Source organism: Colias eurytheme, chromosome 5 (assembly GCF_061535395.1).
Source record: "Colias eurytheme isolate Ceu_HAF_F1 chromosome 5, ilColEury1 Martin Lab GWU primary, whole genome shotgun sequence".
Taxonomy (NCBI): domain Eukaryota; kingdom Metazoa; phylum Arthropoda; class Insecta; order Lepidoptera; family Pieridae; genus Colias; species Colias eurytheme.
In genome coordinates, this window is record NC_142984.1 from 1,439,657 (window position 1) to 1,465,592 (window position 25,936).

General features: G+C 33.1%; 2 protein-coding genes across 2 annotated transcripts; both read right to left on the reverse strand.

The window, feature by feature from the left end:
* Nucleotides 1-700: 700 nt before the first annotated feature.
* LOC149908269 (uncharacterized) lies at nt 701-14,104 on the reverse strand. Its single transcript, XM_090101696.1, has 7 exons — nt 14,020-14,104; nt 13,675-13,848; nt 4,329-4,534; nt 3,839-3,992; nt 3,108-3,376; nt 2,618-2,830; nt 701-1,982 (listed from the first exon to the last, which is right to left on the reverse strand). Exons 1-7 carry the CDS (start codon nt 14,069-14,071, stop codon nt 1,929-1,931), a joined length of 1,122 nt encoding a protein of 373 aa, XP_089957822.1. The 5' UTR covers nt 14,072-14,104; the 3' UTR covers nt 701-1,928.
* A 906-nt stretch (nt 14,105-15,010) lies between these two features.
* Nucleotides 15,011-22,570, reverse strand: LOC149908270 (synaptic vesicle glycoprotein 2B-like). The gene is made up of 10 exons (XM_090101701.1): nt 22,416-22,570; nt 21,478-21,639; nt 18,735-18,897; nt 18,177-18,298; nt 17,497-17,741; nt 16,935-17,086; nt 16,417-16,528; nt 15,924-16,210; nt 15,621-15,748; nt 15,011-15,105 (listed from the first exon to the last, which is right to left on the reverse strand). Exons 1-10 carry the CDS (start codon nt 22,465-22,467, stop codon nt 15,041-15,043), a joined length of 1,488 nt encoding a protein of 495 aa, XP_089957827.1. The 5' UTR covers nt 22,468-22,570; the 3' UTR covers nt 15,011-15,040.
* Between the last annotated feature and the right edge of the window lie 3,366 nt (nt 22,571-25,936).

Genomic DNA, 25,936 nt, shown 5'->3' on the forward strand with positions numbered 1-25,936 from the left:
TTAGATCTAAGCTCTACCTCTTTTTTCCTCTGTGTATCATGACATCGCAAGAAGTCCCTAAGGGAACGTACTTGAGACACTTTACAATCCGTTTGTCTTCAACTACCTCTTGTGTTAAATAATATAGTCATTGCTACCAATCTTAAATCTTCTTTTAGAAGAATTGGACAAATCATAGAGTTTAGTGTAGTAGTTCTTATAGTTGGGCTTGGTTGCCTCATATTTTAACGTTAACGTTACAGTGCCACTTGCCAGCAAAATGGGTTGCGCCAGCGTATTTTTTAGCATAGTTAAAGTTTTCAGTCTCAAATCAAATGACATCTCATTTTGTATTTGACGCCTCTCAGTTATTTAACGTTAACGAGAGAAACACGAGCGGTATAGTAAGTGTAAGCGGTATAGTTATAACGAAATCTATAAAATTGTCCGATGGTACAACTCGTATTTTCCCCTAACCTTTAACATGTTCGTTATTGCTAAAGTCACATGGTGCAACCCAGTGTTTTAATGTAGTGGCTACAAAGTTCTATGATAGTGTAAAATGTTAGTTTGGTATCTTGCAGTTTCTGAGATTATAGGCAGTCATATACAGGTCGACGAATATGATGACGCAATAAGGGTTTCAAAGTTTATCATAAATATGACAATAATAAAGGATTTTGATTGGCCAAGGAAGGTCGTTTAAATAAAATACCGTATAAATTTTCAATCATTTATTACGCAAATAAGATAAGTACGTATATTTCACACGAATCCATTACGCAAAATGAACAGTCAAATCTACAAATGCAAAACATAGGAAACTTTGTTTCATAAAATTTTACTAAAGCGATATCACTTAACAAAAGCAAAATTCAAAAATGCATGTATTTTTATAAAATTGAGCGAATTTTGATACAAAGAAAATACACAAATACAAAAGCTTACGCTAAGCTTACAAATAAAACGTTTCCTTAAAATAAAATGACAGATCTATAAACTAATGGTAATTTAAAAATAAGAATAAATTTCATAGCGGTAAACATAAAACGGAAGAATTTTTTTCTACATAAAATTGTAAACATTAAGTACCGAGTTTAAGTACTGCTTTAGGAATATATATTTTTTCGTAAAATCTCACACAATAACTGGTAGGATGGAATAGAGTCAAAGATTAATATAAAATTGTATTTAAATTGGTTCAAGTTTGTTCTACATCATCATGCATAATTCTTAGAAAATGTTTTCAGAACAGGTGGTACCTTAAATGTGGTCCTTAATAATAAACTATTTTGGTTCCGTATAAAGGTTTAGTCTCTCTCACTGTTAAATTAGGGTATAAAGAATGTGACTAAACATTTAATAGTTAATTATTATCATTTACGTGTTGTTTATATTTAAAAGCGCTTCTAAAAGAATTTTAGTCAAATGAATAATTTCTTATATATTATATCAACAAGGAAGAAGAAATTTAGTAAAATTAGGTAAACGATAAATGCTTTTGGCATCCGCAGTCTTATACATTTAAAACTACCGGTTATAGATGTTAAAAATTTCAAGACTATCACAGAATTTTAAAACGATGTCGAGTTTATAATTTAGAAAAATACTTGTCTTCATAAGCTCTGGTTGCTTATATCTATAGTTAGGGTTGCCAACTGTTATAATATACATTTTTTTATATTTGTTTCGTCATAGAAGTATACAATATTATTGAAGATAATTAAAGAACACAATATTTAAAAGGGATAATTTTATTTACTGAATTACTGGAAGAATAACTTTGTATAATATGATTATTACTTCTTTCCATAGTCTTATATATAACATTTAAGCATATTTTATATCTTACTTAATTACCATTTAAGAAATAATTTTGGCAACCCTATCTATTTTAAAAGGGAAAAGCGCTTTTAAGCTGTTCTCAATTTATTATTCCCTAATTATGGTCATAGAAGTAACTCCTTGGGGAAGAGATTCATGGAAGCGTAGTCTTGCAGTACCTGAAAATAAATAAAATGGTTTTAATTTGACAAATTTTAGTAAGGATATATGTAATTATTGTATGCTTGGTGAAGTTATTAGGGGTGTTCTTAATCAAAATGTACAATTTAATAATAAATAAATAATAATAGCTTGCTACAATAGTTCGACGAAATGTGACATCTGCAATTTGGCCTTTGGCCGCATTTGGCCAGCGTCGTGGATTACGGCCAATTCCTGTACTATCTGTTGGAACATAATATATAGGCTGATTATGATACAAAACCAAGTACCACCCAAGTGTATGCGACTGGAGTTCATTCATATCTATACTTAATATTATAAAGCTGAAGAGTTTGTTTGTTTGAACGCGCTAATCTCAGGAACTACTGGTCCGATTTGATTTTATATCGGTGGTAGATAGCCCATTTATCGAGGAAAGCTATAGGCTATACATCATCACGCTAAGACCAACAAGAGCGTAGCAACGCGGGTAAACCGCGTGGCACAGCTAGTACATAATATCGGAAATATACTCACTTCTAACAGTTCCTTAACACTTGGCCTCGGCACACCCAACCCCAGTATACCCTTAATCTTGCTCCCATTAAGGCACAATTGCTTATTTATACTATGTAGTGAAGATAATACTCACTTCTAACAGTTCCTTAACACTTGGCCTCGGCACATCCAGCCCCAGTATACCCTTAATCTTGCTCCCATCAAGGCACAACTGCTTATTCAGCAGTAACTCCGTGCTCGCGCTGGGCTCTAGGGGAGAATGTTCTAGATTGTATTTGCGGCAGATATCCGCCCACGCTGTGAGGTGTTTGTCGTTCGCTTCCTCTGCCACGGAGGCTATGTCGTTCTGGAAAAGAAAACGGTACGGGTAATTGATTTGAAGAATTTGTAGAGAAAATAGTTAAATAAGAGATAAAGATGATATTATGTCTTTCTTAAATACATTTTTTTTTTCAATATTCAAATTAAACTAGTAATTATTTAACACTTTAACTCTGTATTTAAAGCAACAGAAAAACAATTCTGTTAAAGTTCACTTCATAACAACGAAAACCTCACAAAAGCAATTGAAATTGGATTTTTTTTTATAACCTTCAATAAAAAAATGAATAAATCAAACTCACCTTAGCCAAAGTAGAAATAGCCGTGCCATAATAATCATGATTGATCTTGAATATCTCTGACACTAATTCGGCAAGGCTGCCCTGCGAGCTATTAGCTTCATCCACGATATTGTACACTTGACTTTGAGCTTCAGGCTTAGTGCCTAAGGTCCAAATTGCCTTGCACACGTCTGACACATGGACCGTATTCATCTTGAGGTCAGCAGTCCAGAGCAATTTCATTGTTTCACCAAGATGCTTGTAAATGCCTCCGTAGAGGAGGCGAGGAGCTAGAAATAATTTTAATATTAATAGCTAATTTGAACACTATATTATGACGGTACAACATTAACTTAACAATGTTTAGTTGGTAATTGTACATAAACAACTAAACGCACAGTTACACTTAATAAGTTTCCGAAGAAAAACTCTGCCATCGTATTAGGTAGAGTTTTTTAATTCGCGGTACAACTGACTCAAATAAGGTGTTGAATTGAAATAAGATGTGAAAGCTGCGCGTTGTATAAAACGTTTTATGGCAAAACGCTGCTTGGTCATTTTGCGATTTGTCAATCTTACGGCGATCGTGACCCTAGTTGTACATATATTATGACAATGGGGTACAATGCGATTTTGCATTTTAATTAGCAATTTTCGCGAAATTTGAATATGTATACTTCAATAAAAGTTAAATTGAATATTAAATATGTAAAATATTGCAATAAAAGCTAACCAAAAGTATCATAACTCACTCAAACTCCGTCTATCTCCCACACCATACACTATGGCTGGTCGTAATACTGTGTAGTTCAGTTCTGACTCCAAGTTCTTCAACTCTTTCTCAACTTTACTCTTCATCCTGCCTTCTACGGTCCAGGGCTCGATGGGACCATCTTCTTTGTGTGGCTGTAATATGGTATACATTTTATAAATTTTCTAGCTTTTCGTACTCTAAAACTTAACAAATTAAATACTAAACCTTCTTTGACGCACGCGCACGATTGGTGAATACAGAAACAGTAGTTTTTTAGTACGCCGTGATTTATAGTGAAAATTAAGATTTTTTGGAAAATTCTAGATATTTTGCATGTTTTCATTCATCATGTTTTCATTGCTAATCTATAGGAAAATGAAGCATACACAAAGAGTTCGAAAAAAAAAAATACAAAAAATGCTTAAGACTTGTCAATTAATCAGGACAATCTTCTATATGAAATTACGAACAAAATAATAAAAGCTCACCTTATCGCTGCTATACATCTGTCCACTAGATATCTCAACCAGTCTATTAACTTTGATCTTAGCGCACTCCTTCGCCACGTTGGTACTGAGGGTTAGTATCCCCTCCGAGTAGACCGCCTCCGTCTGCCCGACTCTGGTCTCCCCCGCGCAATTCACTACGAGATCCCAGGGGCCAGATGTCGGTTCTAATGCTGATGCGCATGATGCTGGAAGTATTCATGGATTATAGCAAGTAGCAACAAGAAGTAGTATAAAACCTGACCGCTTAATTACATAGCCTATGTCACTACCACAATTATATGATTACAACGACATCTCCTAAGTCTAAAGTAGGGCGTGTCAAAGAAATATATAAACATACACTCGAAAGATATAACTTATAACCCTCCTTCGCAAACAGGTCAAAAGAACAGAAAATAGAATAGAGACCAATTTATCTACGATTATTTATATGTGACTGATATATGGCTAATCTATATCGACGAAAAGAGATGTGAAAGAAGAACTCGGAAGAAAATAAAGAAAAACCTTGAGTCTTGTTTTGTTTGATCCAAACATATGATAAGTTTCTGATATTATGATTAGGAACAGCAGACTAATTTAGAGCTATTACCAATTTATTATACTCATTTCATAGAATGTCTGCGAATATTTGCATTTTATCGAGATAAAGGCTCCATGATATCATAATCAAATTAGCTGCGATCAATAGCCGATATAGATATCTTATCGTTTTAGTTTAATAATGAAAACATCTCGAATGTTTTCAATTTTTACCTGATTTTTATAGAATAGTATTTTTACCGATGAGAAAAATTTCAAGTATCGTTACCAGAAGTTTTAAATCTTTTAAGCTATTAAGAAAAGATAACTCAAACTCCAACATTCATTTATTCAATTAGACTTCTTCTAGAAACACTTTTAAATGGTCATAACATATTTTTAACATTTACCACCGATTCGGAAAGCAGTATCTATACAGAAGAACCGGCAAGAAACTCCATAGTTGCTCTTTTAAACTGATAAACTCTCGAAACTTCTAAGCCATATCATAGAATTATTTCGATGTTGTTCACATATATAAGTACATAGTACACTATTACTCGCAATCTAATCATAATAATTTATCAATCGCATGCATTCGTATTGTTAAAGGTTCTCACATCACAATTTTATTATATGCCACTGCGTCCAGCGCATTGTTCTGTTGACTGCATGTGAATACTAATACGATAAGCGCTAAATGCATTATTGTTAATTGTGATTTATTATTCAAACAGATAAATCAATACTTATAATACCTATTATAAAGCTGAAGAGTTTGTTTGTTTGAACGCGCTAATCTCAGGAACTACTGGTTCGATTGCAAAAATTATTTCGGTGTTAGATAGCCCATTCATCGAGGAAGGCTATAGGCTATATATCATCACGCTAAGGCCAACAGGAGCAGAGCCACGCGGAGCGCAGCTAGTAATTTATAAAATGTGTTCAAAGATATTATGACGAAAATGTCTTAGAACTGAAACTGACCATCTCAAGTCTCAACGGTTTAAAATAGAATGGTTTATTGGTTTAACAAGGTTATTCTATTACGTTGAAACATTAATATCGAATAATGTAGGTATAATTATTAACTGTTAAGAATGTATTACTTTAACTGTAACTACATTTGTTGCCTGAAATAAACAAATAAATAATATTCTGCACTAGACTAAAAATAATAGTAGGGGAGCCCAGGATGCTAAATGTGGATTTACTCGAGCGTCACGGGAACCTATTAGAATTGGTAGATTAGACCATAGCGAGAAAAAAAGGTCCTATAATGTTTTCACTTTTAGCGGTGGGGAAGGGTTTTTTGATTTTTTTTAATTTAAAAAAGAAAAAAATTGGCTTGGAAATACTCAAGCGCGTTAGATATTGATATTTTGCATGCTCCAGGACGTCACTGAAAAAAAGTATACGTTAATCTGACGATTTAAGTGGTAAAGGGTAAAAAATTAAAGTAATATTATTCGAGCGCGTCAGATTAATATATGGGGGGGTTAATTACAATATAAGAAGTCCCCATTTCGCTAATCTGACGATTCGAGCTCAACCTTAGGGAATTATGGATTATTCAAATTTTCCAGCGGGGCCCCTGAGCGCACCCACCAACCATAACTGCTCATATTGACTAGAGGTACTAATGAATAGCTAAGGTTCCGTCCCTTATAGTAATCTGACGCGCTCGAGTAAATCCCAAAATCCCCTCTTGGGCTCCCCTACTATAAAGATTCCTATTGATTATTGAATTACGTTGCTACTCTCTGAATGTTTTTTAGGTTTTTATTTTCTATTAAAGAGCATGACAATTTCATTTTATTCTCTGCTTCATTTAAGTATTATGCTCGTATTATAATTACCTACGTTTTTAGACTTTTTACCGTAAAAGGTAATTAGATAGTGTAAATAGAACGTACAACAATTATCTGTTTAAAATAGTCTACTGTATAGTGTATACGTCATTAAATACTTTCTCCTTCGTTAAAACGAAATGACTAGAATCACGGACATGTATCAAGATAGACTAAGCGAGTGTATGTACTTCCCGTGTCCAAACTATGTTATTGAAACTTACTTGACGCTGGCCTACACTCAGTCCGCGCTTGCAGTTCGCCAAGGAAAGACGTGAAGCTGAATAAAGTAAAATGCCGAATTGCGCCGTTATAAACTGTAGAAACTCCACAGCTGTGAGTGGCCGAGTTAGCAGAGATGTTTCCTTCCACCGGTAAGTAATTTTCTAATCAGAATATGCACTATTTATTTTAAAATCAAATAAAGAATATCTGTGGAAAACGATCGTGACAAACACGGATACCAAATCATACGAAATGATTCGGAATACATTGCGGCTTTTACTTGGCACGGTAAAGATCGCGTCGTATGATAACAAGCAATGAATAGCGTCTTCTCATTTTTCTGTCCAATTTTGTGGTTAGTGATGTTCATTTGATGCAACAGTTCTCGATTCTAATCGATTTTATAATCGAACAGAAAAATGATAATTTGTAGGAGCAATTTTTCAGAAAAAAAGGCATAGATTTTTTTTGTCATTTAATACGACTTGACCTAGAACTTTTAAGTATTTTAATACAAAGGTACTAAAAATAAATATTATGACATGGACGCCATTAGTTAAAGTGTCATCTTGGGAGTTTTTTAAAAAAACTCCTTATTGCTTAGACTATGTTTGTTTTTTCAGTTTTCCAAGTAACCCGAACATAAAAGGAAAATGGATCGATGCAACGGGACATAAAGATTGATTGATTGACAGTTTCATTACTTTCTTTCGATGGCCTCTCTAGTACGTAGTACATGGTAACTCAATGGGCATATGTAAGAAAAAGCTAAAACACATTAGTGTACTTGTTAGAATATTAAAAGGTTTATAACTTTATTTTATCATCCCTCTGTCTATGGTAATTATCATTTTTCTGTCTTGAATCGATTTAGTAATCGATTACGATTCATTTATTTGACTACCTCTTAGACATAGATCTAGTTTGATCTGATTTCTTTCGATTTACTTCGATGGGATAGGACGATACTAGAATCGCCGCGCGAGTGGCGGCCTAATCGATTTAGCGTAAAATGAAATTAACATCACTAAAAAGCGCTCGTGACGTCATAACGCGTCAAGGTCAGTATAAAAAATATGACACGCTTGGTTTTCATACAGATCGCGGTACTTGCGTTGTCTACTTAAATATACATGTCTGTGACTAGAATGCTCCGACATAATTATTTATCTTATCCGTGACGTCGCTTCAAAAACATGAGATTAAAAAGCAACGACTCTGAAATAGAGATAAGAGAATATTTCTTTTTACCAAAAATAATGCATTTTTTAGGTGTTTTGTTATTCCTATTAGTCTAATTATACATACCTAATAGAAAGTCGAATTAGCTAGATGAACGGTTTTTGTGTTTTTTGACCAAGTAATGATTTAATAAATTTATCTTGGCTTGTATTAGGATAATAATAATATGTATCTACTTATATTAGAATACCATGAATCATTATAATTATTTTGAAGGAATACTCTAAAATACGTACCTACAAGATAACGATCTAAGTACTATGTATTTAAAATTAGTTTATTATACCTACTATGTTGAATTTGATTAGTTTCGCTATGTTTAATTTGACGGGGTTTCGTTTGAGATATAAGCAAAATAACTACCTACGTAACTATTAACGTTGCTAATTAAAGTAACGTGTTCTTTTATTTGCATTCTGTTGATACGTAACTCTTAAAAATAAAATTGTGTCAGTTGTAAAAATAACAAGAGAGGCCTTGTTTTGTGGTCATAAAAAAATTGTGTAAATAACGTATAATTTTGGTTCATGAATCTGAATGGACATAACAAAGGCCTTTTATTTTGAGATTTCGAACAAAAATATTTTTAAAAGTTTACAAGAATAAAAAGGGTTTTCAGTAGGTATGAACTATTCTTGTGTATACTGGCGTCGAATTTACAGCATCCAGTGAGCACGAATGATATAACTTACAGTGCGACACAAAAGAGATGAAAATAAATGAGGGCGCCACCGTCGCTCATATAGCAACACTGATACTGCGACGCAAGCGATCTTGATACTATAGAATAAAAATCAAAAAATCTATATAATATAATCTAAAATAAATACCGCGATTTAAACCGTTATAATTGTTTCATTGTAGCAATAGTGTAATTTAAGACAAAAATACACCAGTATTTTAATTGACCTACCTAGGTCAAATTTTACTTAAATGTATTTGGAATTAGTTATTTTATAAAAATCGGTCAAGTGTTTAGACTGCAGAGGCGCACATAGAATCAAACATACAAACAAACAAGCATACATGCAGCTCAAACACATTACCCTCTTTCTGGGTCCGTCGGGTAGAAAAAAACAAGGCGATTTGAAAACCACATATTTTTATTTTTTTTGTAGATAAATTTTGTACATTAATATAATTCATCAAAATCTAAATATTCTACTCCTTCAAAGGACTGATCATCACTCTGTTTCGAAGTACTGGCAAGAGGGTACGGGGCATCTTCAGTATCTGTAAATATGATACAGTAAATATGATTTTTTTTCTTATGGTTTGATTGATTAATAGATAGATAGCTGTATGAAAACAGTTATCACTATACTATGTAGTAAAATCTAAACTAGGTACTTTATTTGAGGCTGGTTGGATTGGATATAACTTCTTGACTCAAATTGTGCTGGTCGCACTATAAAAACTAGTTTTTGTTTACATACAAATAACCTCAAATTAAATTGCGAAAACGTAATAATCGCCATACATACATACATTAAACACTCGTTACTAATGGAATATTCTATTTTACGTAGTACTGAGCAAAAATAAATGGAATCTCACCGGTATATTCTGCTGTACGTTTGTAAACGTTTTCCAAATCAGTCAATAAATTTCCAGCTTGAAATTCGGACAAACACCGAATAAAAACTTTATACACCACATCACGGACACCGCTACGTTTAACCTTTTTCATGATGTCTCCTTTTTTATTTAAATTTCTTGTTCTAAATAACAATTTTATCTCAATAATTCTCCACTTCACGAAAAAAACAACAAATTTTTATTCAACTTGACAGCTACATTGCCAATTCAGGGTTGCCAGGTAATGAAAAACGAATTAGTTCCAAAATAATTAATTTCATCTCTTTTATGTCGTACTATATTGTGTCTGTTAATAAATGAAGAATATATATACATATTATGTTAAGATTAATAACAATAAATTATTACAGGTAGGTATATGATTCATGTACATGCATAACATAATAATATCACAATCGCAATGAAAATTTACTACAGTTAGTTAAAAAATAATTAATTTCAAAAGACAATTCTTAAATTGTCTTTTGAAATTAATAATTTGAAACAATAAAAAAATCCAATACCTGTGTATTGGCTGCATACTATCAACATAGACAATCATGATTTAAATTATTAATAAGAAAATTATTTAAAAGCGACAAAAATACGTATAAAGGGTATGTGTAGGTATGTCGCAGGCAAATTGTATTATTTCGCCGTTTACAAACGCTCGGCATTTTGTAATACATATGTCGAGAATTCATAATCAGATTTTTTTTTATTTGGATGAGGGGGTAGGTTAGATTAGGTTCTTTGTATTTTTAAATACACATATATAAGGGCCCCGCGAAGCAGAGCACCGTTGGCTCGCGACCGTTTTTTTGTGGACGTTTTTAAAAAAGTCTGAGGATATGTGTTTGTAAAGTTATAGACGCCGATTGTTAATAAAGAAATTGTACAATCTGCCTGAGACATATATATTCAGTTATTTAAATAGTATTTCAAGTGTTAATTAATGATACACGTAAGGTTTCGTGAAAGGCAAGCTGTGCGTAATCGTATTACGCGAACATGTAACAGTGTTAGGGTTTCATTTATAGGGAGAAATAAAATTCAGCTGTATTAGAAATGTTCTAGTTTGGATAGGAACGAGGTTTATATTTGTTAAAGTGAAAACTTCTTTAGCGGCGTTGAGCACTTTTTCTGTAATGGGTATAAAATCTTAAACTCGCGTCAGGACTCAGGACACGTGACCTGATCGAAAAAGCGTAAGAAGGATACCATTCCAAAATAAAGACGTAAGACGGATACCATTCAAACATGCTCAACGTTAATAATCAAGTTTTCACTTCTGCCGGCACTCCCGGAGTGCCAAACGTCTTTTTTTATTGTACATTGTAGAAAACTTGACCATTATCTCGCCTGCTGTGAGCTAAGATAGAGCACGCATCCCTAGAAGGTACCTGTTCTGTCTGTTTCTGACAATTATAAGGAAGTTATTTATGTAAGAAAAAATCACTTTGAACGATCTTTTGATGATTGGTTTCATTGAATAGGCTATACTTATGTATGGTGGATACCATCCTAATTGTTCGAAGATTTGTAAATAAATAATAATTAATCATCTTTTCTAAAACATTGAAATAAATCGATTTGAATTTGCGCAAATATTGTATGTATTGAATTCTTCAGCTATCGTTTAATGCTAGTATCATTATAGGTTCAATGATTTCACATATTCCTTGCGGCTTGCTACCAAACGCACAAAATTGACTTCCAATAGAAGTAGGTATAGGAGTATCGATGAACTATTTTCTAGCCAAGGACAGCTAGAGCGTCGATCGTCTCTAATTCCCCTCCGCAGGCATTCTAAGTATTGATTTTTTAAATTTACACCCCTGTGTTTATGCACTATTTAGCGCGATTGTACTAGCTTGTGCCGGCGACTTTGCGTGAACCTCCCTAACCAATGTCCACATAAACTTTTCTCCACTTAAAGTTGGATTTTTAAAAATGCGACAAAACTGAATTCATACAACTTCATTGCAAACAAAAAGCTCACAACAATTTGTGGATGGAAGTTAAAAACAGGTGTGTCACATTTCTCTAAATTCCTTCTTACACCTGCGCTATTTACCTATAGTTCCATACCTAATATCAGGTTTCTAATCTCAGTACTTTGATTTATTAATCTGTATCAAATTACTTTTTTATTTATTGATTTTATAACGCAAGTATAAGAGCATAATGTTAAAGAAATCAACATTAATTATTTTATCATAATTCCTGACGCGTATATCTATGTCGCCGCCAAGTTGTTGAATCAGCCCATTCACAAATAGACTAGGTATACTGTATGTATAAAACGGAAACATTTAAATATTTTTTTAATGATTCACCATCGATATTTTAAAACGATACGGCAGTTCACATACACAATTGAAATAAATATTAAATTACATTAAAAAATATACACCAAAAGTATTTTTAGGAATTTTCGATTTGAAGAATGAAATAACAAATTTATTTATTTTTAATTTTTAGTTAGTTCAATTCCCAGTTGATGCAAGTTTTTTCGAAAATCTTTGAATTAATAGTCATAGTTCAATTTCTTTTTAAAAATAAAGGAATGTTTCCTTAAAGCAAAATTTGCTATCTCCACTATTACAAGTACCAGGGCCCGTCGAAAATTTCCACACTGTAAATACAGTGTGATATAATGTAGTCCGAAAATACGAAAAATTGCATAACAAACATGAGGGTGATTCGGATAGCCCTCTAGGTCCTCTACCTCCCAGCTTCCGTTCATCCCTACTTTTTGGGACACCCTGTATATAAAATTCTTGTGTCATAACTCATAACTTTAGTTACCATACTTCTCAGTCTGGACCGATTCTCGTAAAATTTTGTGTGCCTATTGGCTAGATCTCAGAAAGAACCAACATCTATTTTTTATACCCCTAACTGATAAGAGTTTGACAGAACAATGTCTGCCGGGACGGCTAATCTATACTCATATTATAAAGCTGAAAAGTTTGTTTGTTTGAACACGATAATCTCGGGAACTACTGATCCGATTAGAAAAATTATTTCGGTTTTAGATAGTCCATTTATCGAAGAAGGCTATAGGCTATATAAAATCGTGGCGCAAAGCTAGTTATCTATATTATTATGCAACCAAACATCCCACCATAGTTCAACTTAGTATGGAAGTGACTCATCAAGTGATAACTTATCATTGAATGTTAGTGACATGTATTTATAAGGATATTAATATTGTGCATGTTCGTTCTTTCAAATCGTTTATTTTCCTGTATTGTTATTTTATAGCTTATATAATAAAGATTGTGCTTGGTTATGCACAAACTACCAAGACTACTACTATTTTGAAGAACCATAATATGTTTTTACCTTCTTTTTTTGTATAATATAATAATACTAGCTGTCCCGGTAGAGATTCTGCCTTTCTCTTATCATTAACAGGTTTGAAAAAAAAAATGTTTGATTCTCAGACCTATCTGATATATACACACAAAATTTATGAGCCGGTCAAGCCTTTGGATCTTTTTTTTAACTTCAAATATTGCGACACAAGATATTTATATATTTTAGATACTTAAAGTTAATCTTTATATTTATCTTGGTCATGGCATCTGATTGATTAGCTGAATCTAGTGTTTGTGAGTAATGTTAGGATATAAATTTAAGAAAAAAAATTTAATTCTTATTCTTAATCTCCTTGTTGAAGAAGTTACACTGAAATCATAGTTATCTTTACTAAGATCATTATATACTATTGTTTATATGTACCTAATGCTACTATTATTTTTTATGTTTAAAATTAAAAATGTATTTTATTCAAATATTTAAATAACTACTTATCTGAATCTTATTGGAAAAAGTAATTGTGCTCTCTTTTTAGAAAGTATAAAAAAAGAGCCGATAAAATAAACAAATATTTTACTTACTTGGATTTATTAAATTTGCGCTCTTATATTCCACTCGAGGGTCTTCAAACGACTTCGTATGAGCGGGATTCAGAAACGCGAGCTGCGGCGGAGTCTTATCAACCACACGGAGCGCGCTCACCAAGTCGTTACTTATCAAGTAGTGCACCAGGTTCCGACCGATGAAGCCGCACCCTGAACCAAAACGCAACTTAGCAAAAAACACTTTCAAGTTAGGTCACCCGATGACTAACACTAGGGACCGTTACTATATTTAAAAAATTTAACATTCTCGAAGCACACACTTTAACCACATGATACGTAGCTCTCTTAATGGCAATTTCTATGGAAATCTATATTAATTACCTCCTAAAACCACAACTCGCAGTTTTAAATTATCGCCGGCGGAATCGGACATTTCTCCAGCGGTTTCACAAAAGTGAATGACAATTGACAATCAAGTGACAGCTCAAGTAATTGACACACTTGACAGATGTTTTTTTAACGTTTACAACGATACGAATATCACTGGCTACGTAGATTTTTGCCAGTAGCATTTTGTATCTGTGTTTTATACTTGTTTAACTTTTAACACTAAGATTTTGCATAGCTTCTATCGCGGGCCTTGAGCGCGGCGACCAAATGTAAAAATTCTGTAACGAAAAACCTAACATATCTCACTCCAACCGGCACAGCGATGCGATGCTATGCAATAGCTTTACCCCGGCAGTCCTCGAATGCTACACTTATTTTTTGTATGTAATTATGGAATGGTATTGCAATAATAAAACACCGGGGGTTAACTTTATTGTATATAAGATTTCCTATACGTTATAAATTTTCATACAGCAACGTAGATAGATAGGTATTTAATTTTTACAAACGTATACAGCTGTACTTTTTCCGGTGTCGGAAAGGCATGGTCTCGCGTAATATACAGGGTGTAATCGTTAAGTGTGCACAGGCGATTATTCCGTAACTATTACAGATATCAAAAAACTTTAAACTGATATCAAAAGTAACTTTAAAAAAAAGTAACCATAATAAATTGTTATTTTAAAAAATTTATTATGGCCATTTTCAGTTTAAAGTTTTTTGATATCTGCAATATATCGGAATAAACGCATATGCACACTTAACGATTACCTACAGCCTGTATAGGAAGTATTAACTATTAGGAATCAAGGGCTTGTTAAATAAAATATTTCAGTATATTTTTGGGAATAGGGATTTAAATAAGGAATAAAATGTGTTTATGAAGCTTTTTAATTTTTAATTCAGACTTTAAGAGAAATTAGTCTTAAAATTATATTATGCTATCTTATGATTACTTAACTTAAATATCACAATTCTTGTTAAGAGAACAACATTAAAATGTTTTATATTATCAAAGCTTCGTGTCCAATTTGCGAGGACGGTCTGAAGGTAGAAATAGCGACACCACCAAACCAGCTGAAATATAATTGATAAGAATTAATATATTGTACACAAGACTGCTTTTACTCCAAACAATTTAGCATGGTTATCAAAAAGGAAAGTGTATTTTTATAGGTACTGAATAATATTTACAAAGTTTTGTAATTCGTTAGAATGCGCTAAGAAGAAACGACCCAACCGATTTATATAAAAAAATCATTATTTGTTGCAAGCCAGTTTTTTTAATATTATATAAACAGAATGTGAATAATGAGCGTCATATTTTGTATAGGTACTGAAATATACTGACCGGTTGGAACCTGTCTTCCAACTTCCAAGTCAGAGGTCATGGGTTCGAACCCCACCCAGGGCAAATATCTGTGTGATGAACATACGTGTTTGCTCTGTGTCTGGGTGTTAATTATCTATAAAACTATTTATTTAAAATTATAATGTATGTTTATTAGCCATCTGGTTTCTATAACACAAGCGAAAGCTTATTATGGGATCAGATCCTGTCCTGAAATATTTATTTATTTATTTATACTTACATAAAACAAGTGCGATATAACCCGCAATCATTGGCACACAATGATCGGTCAGGAGTGTGGCTATTATTTGCACACTGAAGAAACCAAAACCGCGCGCAACTACTACCGATAAGCAAGTAGCCATTCCTCTGTAAAAAAGTTAATTTAGAAAAAATAAAAAAAAAATCCATAGACTAACGAAACATATTTTTTTTTTAATTTTCAAGTCTTCAAGACTTGAAAATTATATATATTTTTTATATTTAATACAATATCATAATTTTGTTAAATATAACAAAAATATATAATTAAAGAGTATTTTACCTCAGATGAGTAGGATTTACTTCCACCAAATACGTATTTACGTTTCCCAAAATGAGTGCTACATAGAGAAATAGGAAAAACAGTGATATGTTCATAATAGGTTGCTTCACGAAAAGAAGTAGTATTCCAGCGACTATTGAAACGGCGAAGACTATAATGGTTAATGTTTTCTTGCCAATAGCACCGACACAGAACGTTAGGAGTACGTTAAGGGAGCCAGAGATTCCAGAATATAACATTACTGCGTAGAATGTCATTAGCTGTATTGTGTTGTTGCAGTTTGTTTTCTGTGGAGGAAGATTTATTTTAATGGCGGAAAATTAAAAGAAAAAATAAATTAATGTTTCATATTATGTTTCTAGCTGCTACAGGCTATTATCGGCTGATTAACCTATTTGGTTAACACAATTGTTTTTATTATTTAATTGTTAATTACTTTGCAGGTATGTATAATAAGAAAGTAATTAGAAATAATAAATAATTGTAATCGTACATTGGCTGATGTTGCAGTACTGGCTACTTCACAGAAGGTTTTATTAGCGTTGTTTTTTCCGTTGAAAAAAGCATTCGTCATCGTCGGTATCCACATTGTGTAGCCTGTAGCTCTGGAAAGGCATATCAACTATAGTTACGATGGTTACAGATTTGACTATTGATGTACGAAAAAAAACTAAGCTAACACTGAACAACGCTCAAAAATTGTCCAAATCTAAACTCTGCCTACGCGTGTTTTATTGAGCAGAGTTTTTTAATGAGCAATACAATCCATCTTGAAAATTACCAGTACGACGAAATAAAAAGTTAATTTAACTGTATATTCTGATCTCTTACTGGTTGTAAAGATGAAAACTGGTAAAAAGCATCTTCCCCATTTTCACTTACTGTTACGACACCAAGTTTTTCAGTGTTATTCTTCAAATTTTATGTGTTATAGATTGTTTATGAGAATATAATTGATTAATGAATTGGTACATTATGTGCAGAATTCTATTAATATCACAGAGTACTTACGTCATATAAGCGCAAAGGATAATATAGTATAACATAAGTGAATTTTTCAGAAGTGGAGGTTTGAACAGTGGAACTGTTTGATTCCAAATCTTTTCTACTAGAGACGAACCTACTTCCGGTGTTATATCTTCTTCTAGATATACTGAGGAGATCTAAAAATATAAAGGCTTCTTTGAATATAAAATATATAACTTCAAAAGTTGGAAGACGAAAAATTAATAAGACGATCTTAATTGAAGATTTAGAAATACCATTTAATATGAGAAAAAAAGACGTGTCGCACTCGGGGACTGCCGCGGTAAAGCTATTGCATGCTATGCCGTCAAGCCACACCTCCGTGCCCGTCGGAGTGGGGAGCGTGAGGTGTTTTCGTTACGGAATTTCTGGATTCGGTCCCCGCGCTCAAGGCCCGCGATAGAAGCTATGCAATAGCTTAAAAATATTTGACTAGCTACATACTAGATATCTATTGATGAATGTTTTGAACTCGTATCTTTTAAAAGAGAGACCCAAACTGAGATAAGTCCTATGAAATATATGTATAATGGCTATAGGTACTTACTGAAAACTCCTCCCAATTTGGTCCCTTGTTCCATCGATACATTGACTTTAAGACTTCAATGGCCTTCTTCTCTTCTCCATTACTGAGCAAGAATTTCGGACTCTCGTGTAAAAATAGAATTCCTAATGTACCGATAATTCCAGGTACTGTTATTAATTGGAGAATAAGTCGCCAAGGTCGATAATGTACGTTTGTGAATGGCAAATAAATGTCGAATGAAAATTGAAATACTCCTAGTGCAATCACTGTAAAAAACATATTATATGTACTTGATTAATCTTAGGATAATATTTTTAATAACTCAGACAGGAAAATCTATTATGTCGTGGACCGATCGGGCCGTTCGGGGCTCAATGGGTTAAAACACCCTTTTTCTTTAAAACAGAGAAATATCAAAGGTTAAGGATTAATACGAGACGTAATTAGTTTGTTTATGCAATTAATCCGTACTAATATGTATTATAAATGCGAAAGTAACTCTGTCTGTCTGTCTGTTACTCAATCACGCCTAAACTACTACTGAACCAATTTGCATGAAATTTGGTATGGAGATATTTTGGTACCCGAGAAAGGACATAGGCTACCTTTTATTGCGAAATATGTACCACGGGCGAAGCCGGGGCGGACCTCTAGTATTATATAAGTTAGAGTATGTAGTTGTAAAATTGGTAATTTCGTACCACTTAAAACTGCCTGAACATACATAGTAGCGCTGGCCATAAGGAACATAAACTTATTTCGGAGTCTGGGCGGAACGCTTTCACCCAGTAGTACAAAAGCGGCTGCATTTGCTGATGATGAACTGCAATAATTGTAGAAGAGAATATAAGTTCCATAATAAAGAAATTTATTTAGGAAATAAAAAAAGACAGCAGGTAAGGTGAAATGATATCAGATATCATTAAAAAAAACCTGAAGATATATAGGATAAATAAAAAAGGAGCTAACTATTATAGAAATGAATAGTAGAGCTGAATATAAAATAACCGAATGCCTGGAAGAAATCGCTATTTAGCGATAAGGCCGCCGTTTGTTACAATGTATCCTAGATTAAGTCTCAATTTGTAATTTTTAAGAGCAATAAAGTAATAAATAAATAAATAAATAAACATTTAACTGTTAGACTTTAGTTGCATGCAAAATGAAACTAATTTTTTCGTCAGTGGAAACAATGTAAAAGAATAACCGGAAATATTTAATTGTAATATGTATTCTATTGTAAAATCGAACCAACTTACAATGCAGCAGATAAGAACTTTAAAGTCGCTAAAGACGCATAGGTAGGAGCGATCCCGGATGCCAAACTTAGTGCTAGACCAATCGGCATGGCGATAAGCAACGTGGTCCTACGCCCTAGAGTGTCAGCACACAGGCCCCACGCGTAGGAAGAAATCATTACACCTGAAAATTATGAAATAAATATGATGTAAGAATACAAATTTTATACGAGGTTTGACCGACATTGCTCCGATCCTAGTGGTTCTAAGTGTGATGATATACAGGATCACACTTAGGACCACTAGGATAGGCTAGGTAGCCTTCCTTGATAAATGGACTGTCTATCAAATCGGACCCGTTTCCTCAGTTCAGCGCGATCAAGCAAACAAGCAAAATTTTCAGCTTTATTATATTAGTAATAGCTATGGTAATAGATAATAGATTTGAGCGACGTGAATCTTGTACGCGTCTGTTCGGTTGCAAAGTTAAAAAAAAAATAACCTATATTATGAGATTTATGGGTATCATTGGATATTAGCATTCTTTCATTTTTGTTGATTCTATGTGTCGATTCTATATGCTGGTTGCAATGATAATATATACCTACCCACTTTAGAATTTATTTTCTACTAGGGGTCCGCCCCGGCTTCGCCGGTGGTACATATTTTGCAATAAAAGGTAGCATATGGCCTTTCTCGGGTATCAAAATATCTCCATACCAAATTACATGCAAATTGGTTCAGTAGTTTAGGCGTGATTGAGTAACAGACAGACAGACAGAGTTACTTTCGCATTTATAGGTATGGATACAGGAAGAAGAAATAGCATATAGTTAGGACCTTCTGATAAGAAATTTGTCACGTGCGTTGAGTCAATAATTCATGACAAGTCTGACGATTTTTTGTATGCTAGAATATATTTCCTTTTTAATTACTCACAACGCGTGTTATAAAAATAATTCAAAGACTAGGTACTTATTTGCATTTTCGTTGGTAGATACCTGTTAAAATAATTAAAAAGTCTAAATTAAAACAAAGACAGGCAAGTGTGAAGGTACGGTAATCAATTACTGAAAATTTAAATATCACTCATTCACTTGTTTTACGGTACCTATTCATTTTATGAGTTAAATTTATCCTACAATAAACGATAAACAATAATCTGTCTCTACGTCTGGATGTTTTGAATGATTGTGATGGAATTAAAAATTATAATTCTTTTATTTAAATATTATTAGAGTTTTAATAGCTATGCGAAAGGAACTCAATCATGCCAGAACGTGTATCATAATAACACATTTACACATAAGCTCTATATTTCTCTCTTACACTAGGTTTTACATAGTAGGTAATATATTACAGTAGCACCTCGTTAAGTCGAACCTCGATAAGTCGAAAACCTCCAAATCTCGAAAAAATGTCTTGTTCCCTTCCCTTCAAACCCGAAAACCTCTATTACTTGAAATTTTGTCCCTCTGTTAGTCGAAATAATCACCGAGTCCCTCCAAGCCATTTTAGTACATATTTTCACTCTATAACTCGAAAAATCAAATTTGACCTCTGTATCTCGAACATAGCAACGTTTTATTTTACAACCAGTACACTATTGTTTCTTAGAAAACATTTTAGGAGTGTATGATGATTAATTTATGACTCACGAAACACGTGTTTGCGTTAAGTATCTGATGACGAAATTATCGATTCAGTAGCTCAGAAAACCGATACTAATGATTAAGATGACATAGAAGACGTGAATAGTACATGCGCTCCATGGGTTTCCATCAAAGAGGCAAGAACCGTATTGAATACCTTACGAAATTTTATAGAGCAAACCAGTATCTTTGAAAAATAAGAATTTTCTGCTCTTTATAGATTATAAAATGCTAGAGAACAACCAAATTATCTAAAGCAAAAAAAATACTGACTATTTTAATGCCATATTTTTTATTTTAAAATGATTTGAAATAATATTGATATAAATAAAAACATGTTTGTGACCTCTGCAAGTTGAATTTTAATTTATTTTACCTCTGTAACTCAAAATTGATAAGAATAAACCTCAAACTCTTTATGTCGAATCAAAATCCGCCTAAGTCGAAATCCTCCATAAGTTGAAAACTCTATAACTCGAATTTTTTGGCGTCTCCCTTGATATTCGACTTATAGAGGTGCTACTGTATATCTGTGGTTTGACTATTTAGATTTTAGACAATGGATTGGATTTATACAAGCGTAACCTTGCTACCTATAATGCCTTATCAATGAAGTTTTTTCGACAACCGACATTATTTTAATTGTACAGTGTACACGTTAATTAATTTTCTAATCGATTCCGGTAAAAAACCGTGATTAATTTATGTCTACACTTCACAATGTTTACAGAGAAACGCATTCTTATAAGTTCAATTATTTACTTGTTAGAAAAAAAAATACATTTAAGTAGATACCTACATAACTATTTATAAATGGTTTTCCATTTATTCCTAAACGATGCTCAATTATAGTTTGGGGTCACGCACACCCTTCCATTGAGGTTAGTTTTTTATTTTTATTTATTATATAGAGTATCAACGCCCAAAAAAATATTTTCGCAATGTTAAAGATTTGAAAATAAATCCGTAAAACATCCCGCAATTTATCTCAATGTTAATTTAATTTTAACAATCGAGTAGTCATTATTTTAACGTGAAAATAGCTACAAACACACCTATAGGTACCTACGCACTAATTAAAAAATTATTATGGGGTAGTACACACATCTTACCGATCAAAGGCATAGCAGAAAGCAATCCTTGCTGGGATGTAGAGAGTCCCATGTCGCAAGCCACGTTGGGAAGAATGATGGAAAATCCAAATATGTCCACATACATTGCCAATATTTGTAAACAGCAAGTTATTAAGAGGCAAATGTTATATTTTCCGAACCCTGAAAAAGAAATATTATTATTTATTTTATTTATTCTTCACTGTATAGGAAATACTAGATTAAGACGACACAAAATAAAAGATACAATCGGCATACAGTGGGCGGCCTTATGGCTATAAGCCATTTCTTCCAGGCAACCGTCGGGTAGAGGATAAAAATATAATAACTTCGGTAGTGTGAGCCAATAATTAACATGAGTTATAAATATTATGTTGATGAAAATTATTTAAATTGGCATAACTACAGTTAACCAAGCTAGACCAATTATTATGAATTTAGTTAGGTATAGTTAAATTTGAAAGACATTATTTTTATGTTATGCATTTTACGAAAATATTAAACGTGACAGTGAGATTGGATGTAGGTATGTTTGTAACTCTTTCATACGAAAACCACTTAACGAACAATGATGGTACCTACTTATGTAGCTTTTCCATACATTAGCTAATAGCTATCCATCAACACATTCCTAAGTTCAAACTTTCGGTGCTTATAATTGATATTTAAACAATCTTATATATAAAAATGAATCGCAAAATGTGTTGGTAAGCGCATAACTCGAGAACGGCTGAACCGATTTCGATAATTCTTTTTTTATTATATTCCTTGAAGTACGAGGATGGTTCTGGAGGATGGTTCATGTAGAGAAAACGTAAACATGTACCACGGGCGAAGCCGGGGCGGACCGCTAGTAATATTATATAATCTAATCTCTACGATTTAATTATAATATGATAATTATTTTTACTAAAATTACGGGTAAATTAATGTCTTACCTGTTTTATCCAGGGCTAGTTCAAAGTCGACTTTTTCACTATTTTTGAACATACTTATCTACACTTGATATCAACCGTACGTATCGTCAATAAATGGAGTGAATACGATACAAAATAATATATAAATACTTATTGTCTTTTAACAAATGTAAGCGAATAATACGTCGCTACTAACATAGAATAATTAGCGTGTGATAATTTATAGCTATTACTATCTTAATATATATATAAATCTCGTGTCACAATGTTTGTCCTCAATGGACTCCTAAACCACTTAACCGATTATAATAAAATTCACACACCATGTGCAGTTCGATCCAACTTGAGAGATAGGATAGTTTAAACATGTAGGTACCACGGGCGAAGCCGGGGCGGACCACTAGTACAGGGTGTCCAGCAGCAGATTTCAATGTTTGAACGCTTCTAGTTTTAAAACGCGACGTGCGAGGGGGACGCGGGGGGTGTCATTCTGCGCGTGAGTTCTGCGGATTTTTTAGTCGCCATGGAGCAGTGGAGCGGAGAGCATCGCGGTTATGCTATTGAGGCATACTTTTCGGGTGATTTCGCTGGCGAAAACACGCCGTCGGTTTAATAACCATTATCAAATTCATCGTTTAAGAGATGGACCTTCGATAAATTTGATACAGCCGTGGCTAGCAAGGTTTAGGGCTACAGGTTCAGTCATTAATAACCCTAGGTCGGGACCAGCACCATCAGTATCCACGATAGAAAACATTAAACTTGTTATGAATTCTGTAATTGAAAATCCTCGTTTATCACTTCGCACACGTTCGTCGATATTGGGAATTCCTAAATCGTTTTTCAGGTCATTATGTGAAAAAAGGTTAAGCTCCATCCATACTAAATTCAGATTATTCAAGATTTGCTACGGCTCATACTGCTAATGTGTCAATGAATTCAGTGCGGCAGTTATTTCCTGAAAAACACATATCCCGAAACGGCACCATCCCGTGGCCACCCAGGTCACCAGACCTAAGTCCATGTGACTTTTTCTTGTAGGGCTATCTAAAAACTGTGGTTTACCAATCAAATCCAACAACCATAAGACAACTGAAGGAAAATATCCGGGCTGAAATAAACAGAATTCCCGTTTCACTTTGCAAACAAGTTTTTCTCAACATGCGGAATAGATTGAGGAGTGTGTGAGAGTAGAAGGGCGGCATTTGGAAAATGTAATTTTCAGGAGATAAAATCCGCACTCATCTTCTTTTGACTTTAATAAAAATATTTTGTTTAGAAATAATACTTCTTTTTTTACAAGCCCTCAAACATTGAAATCTGCCACTGGACACCCTGTACTATTATATACTAGTACTATTAATACTTACTAGAATGATACCTTTTAGTACAAGATCCCAGGGCCGCCAGATGTCATCTATTTTCTGACGGATGAAATGTGGACGCAGGACGATTGGGTAGTGTTGGTATGTGCTACCATCTTAGATCATATAGTAATGATCTAGGGCTGCCATCGACGCCTAACTACCCGCTAGCTTGGTCAATGGGCCAATTTCCAGATATCAGGTGTTAGGTTCATAAAAATAGTACTAAACTACTTCACGTTTTTTCTCAAGGCTGATTTTCACATATGTTTTGGAATATACAGTTAAAAATAAGGTGTCAGTACTTCTAGACTCTTCCTGTGGGCCATTTTTTAATAGACGCCTTAAAGCTCTCGAAAATAATAAAAAAGTCATCGCCATATGTGAAATTCCATCAACATGAGTCCCCGTAAAAGATAATTAATCACATTATTACTTATATTATTCTTTTTTAATCCATCAGTCCTCGGAATCACAGACACAATAGAAAATCTATTGTGTCGCGCCCCGATCGGGGCTTACGGTGGTCAATGGGTTAATAAATATGATAGTAGCGCATAAAAATACTACCTAAATCCTAATCTTCTACATTTCATCCGTCAGAAAATAGATGAGGTCTGGCGGCTCTGTAATCTTACTCTTTATAAACTTCATATGCGTAGCGGCTTTCGCGCTTGGCTGAAAACAGTATGAAAATTAGTATTTGTGATCATTAAAAATAAAAGAAACAGCCATGAAAATATAATTATTTATTTCATAATCAACTCACAATATGAATGTAAAATAATAATTTATGAATTGAGTATAAAGCATTAGCAACAATAATACTATAGTAGTGAAATTAAGCATTTAATGCTAAAAAACTAACTACAAAAAATATGCAAAATATATTTAGCATGTCTCTTGGACTTGACACTGAAATAACAAGTAGGGATAAAAAAATCCTCCCAAAAACATTTTTGGTAAAATACCTAACTAATACATGGAAAAATATATTGCTACGCATATCATTTCATATGATACATTTTCGATTTATTTTAAGGCAATAATTTTGCGATCTAAGAATAGGGTCGATTCAGCGCCATGTTGTGACGTCATAGGAGTTAATTCAAAAGAATTTTTTAAAGGAGTTAATTCAAAAGAAATTTGAAGTCACACAAAATAAAATAAACCGTATATTTAAATGCAAAACGATTTTGAAGTAAATATATTTTTTAAGTTAGTTACTAACTGTGTCGCATTATACAAAATTTAATGCATACTTGAATATTTGAAAATCCACATTATTTGGCAGTTAACGATTTTATAGCAATTCTTTGGGCTGATTTTTTTATCCTTGGTTAAACCTTATTCATCGAAAAACGTAATAAACTACCATTTAAAAAAATATATTATATATAACAGTATGCAGGTGACATTTTAAAATGTTCGTGTAATACTTTATTGGACGGATAAATTTTAACCAACGATTGAAAAATCGGCCCTAAAAAGGGAATCTTATTCATAAGGTAATCATATTATTTATGAGGTACTATTATCACTACAGTTGTACACAGGAACATTATTGAAAATAAAACTATAAAATCACATAACAGTAACAGCATAATAACAGAGAAAACGATAGGTATATGTAAATGCAGGTTTTTAGAACATTTGGTCTTACAACAAAACAATTTAAACACAGTTTAACTTTAAACCAGGGATCTGTCACTTTAATAATTGTCTATGTGAAATAAAACAAAACCAGATTAAAGAAAACTCGCGGTTAAAGATAAATCCTGTCTAAAGTTTTTTGTGGTAAGACAGATTTAATCTAATGTCTCTAAACATTTATGATCTGTACAATGATAAGTAGGTGATCGTGAGGTAGATACGCTTATAGAAACAATATAGTATATTTCATTCATAATTGTCCAGTTACGTTCATATGCATTCACTATACTTATTAATAGTGTAAAAAGTCACTTCCCGCTGTCTGTCTGTCTACGTCCATGCTTAGACCTTTAAAATTACGCAATGGATTTTGATGTTCTTTTTAAATAGGTAGGTTTTGGTTCAAGACAAAAAGTTGAAACGAGAGAGATTTTCTGATTTTGAACTTAATTTTTTGAACTTGATCATATTATGGTGTGATCATTGGAAGTATAATATATTTTAATATATATAGGAAGTATAATT

Excerpts from the sequence above, each read along its gene's own strand:
- LOC149908269 (XM_090101696.1), bottom strand. The coding sequence starts at position 14,071 with ATGTCCGATTCCGCCGGCGATAATTTAAAACTGCGAGTTGTGGTTTTA. Across the intron at positions 4,535-13,674 it reads CGCAAATTTAATAAATCCAA|CATCATGCGCATCAGCATTA; the intron begins GTAAGTAAAATA and ends GAATACTTCCAG. Across the intron at positions 3,993-4,328 it reads AGATGTATAGCAGCGATAAG|CCACACAAAGAAGATGGTCC; the intron begins GTGAGCTTTTAT and ends ACCATATTACAG.
- LOC149908270 (XM_090101701.1), bottom strand. The coding sequence starts at position 22,467 with ATGTTCAAAAATAGTGAAAAAGTCGACTTTGAACTAGCCCTGGATAAA. Across the intron at positions 21,640-22,415 it reads ACTAGCCCTGGATAAAACAG|GGTTCGGAAAATATAACATT; the intron begins GTAAGACATTAA and ends TTTCTTTTTCAG. Across the intron at positions 16,529-16,934 it reads ATCCTTTGCGCTTATATGAC|AGCTACAGGCTACACAATGT; the intron begins GTAAGTACTCTG and ends ATGCCTTTCCAG.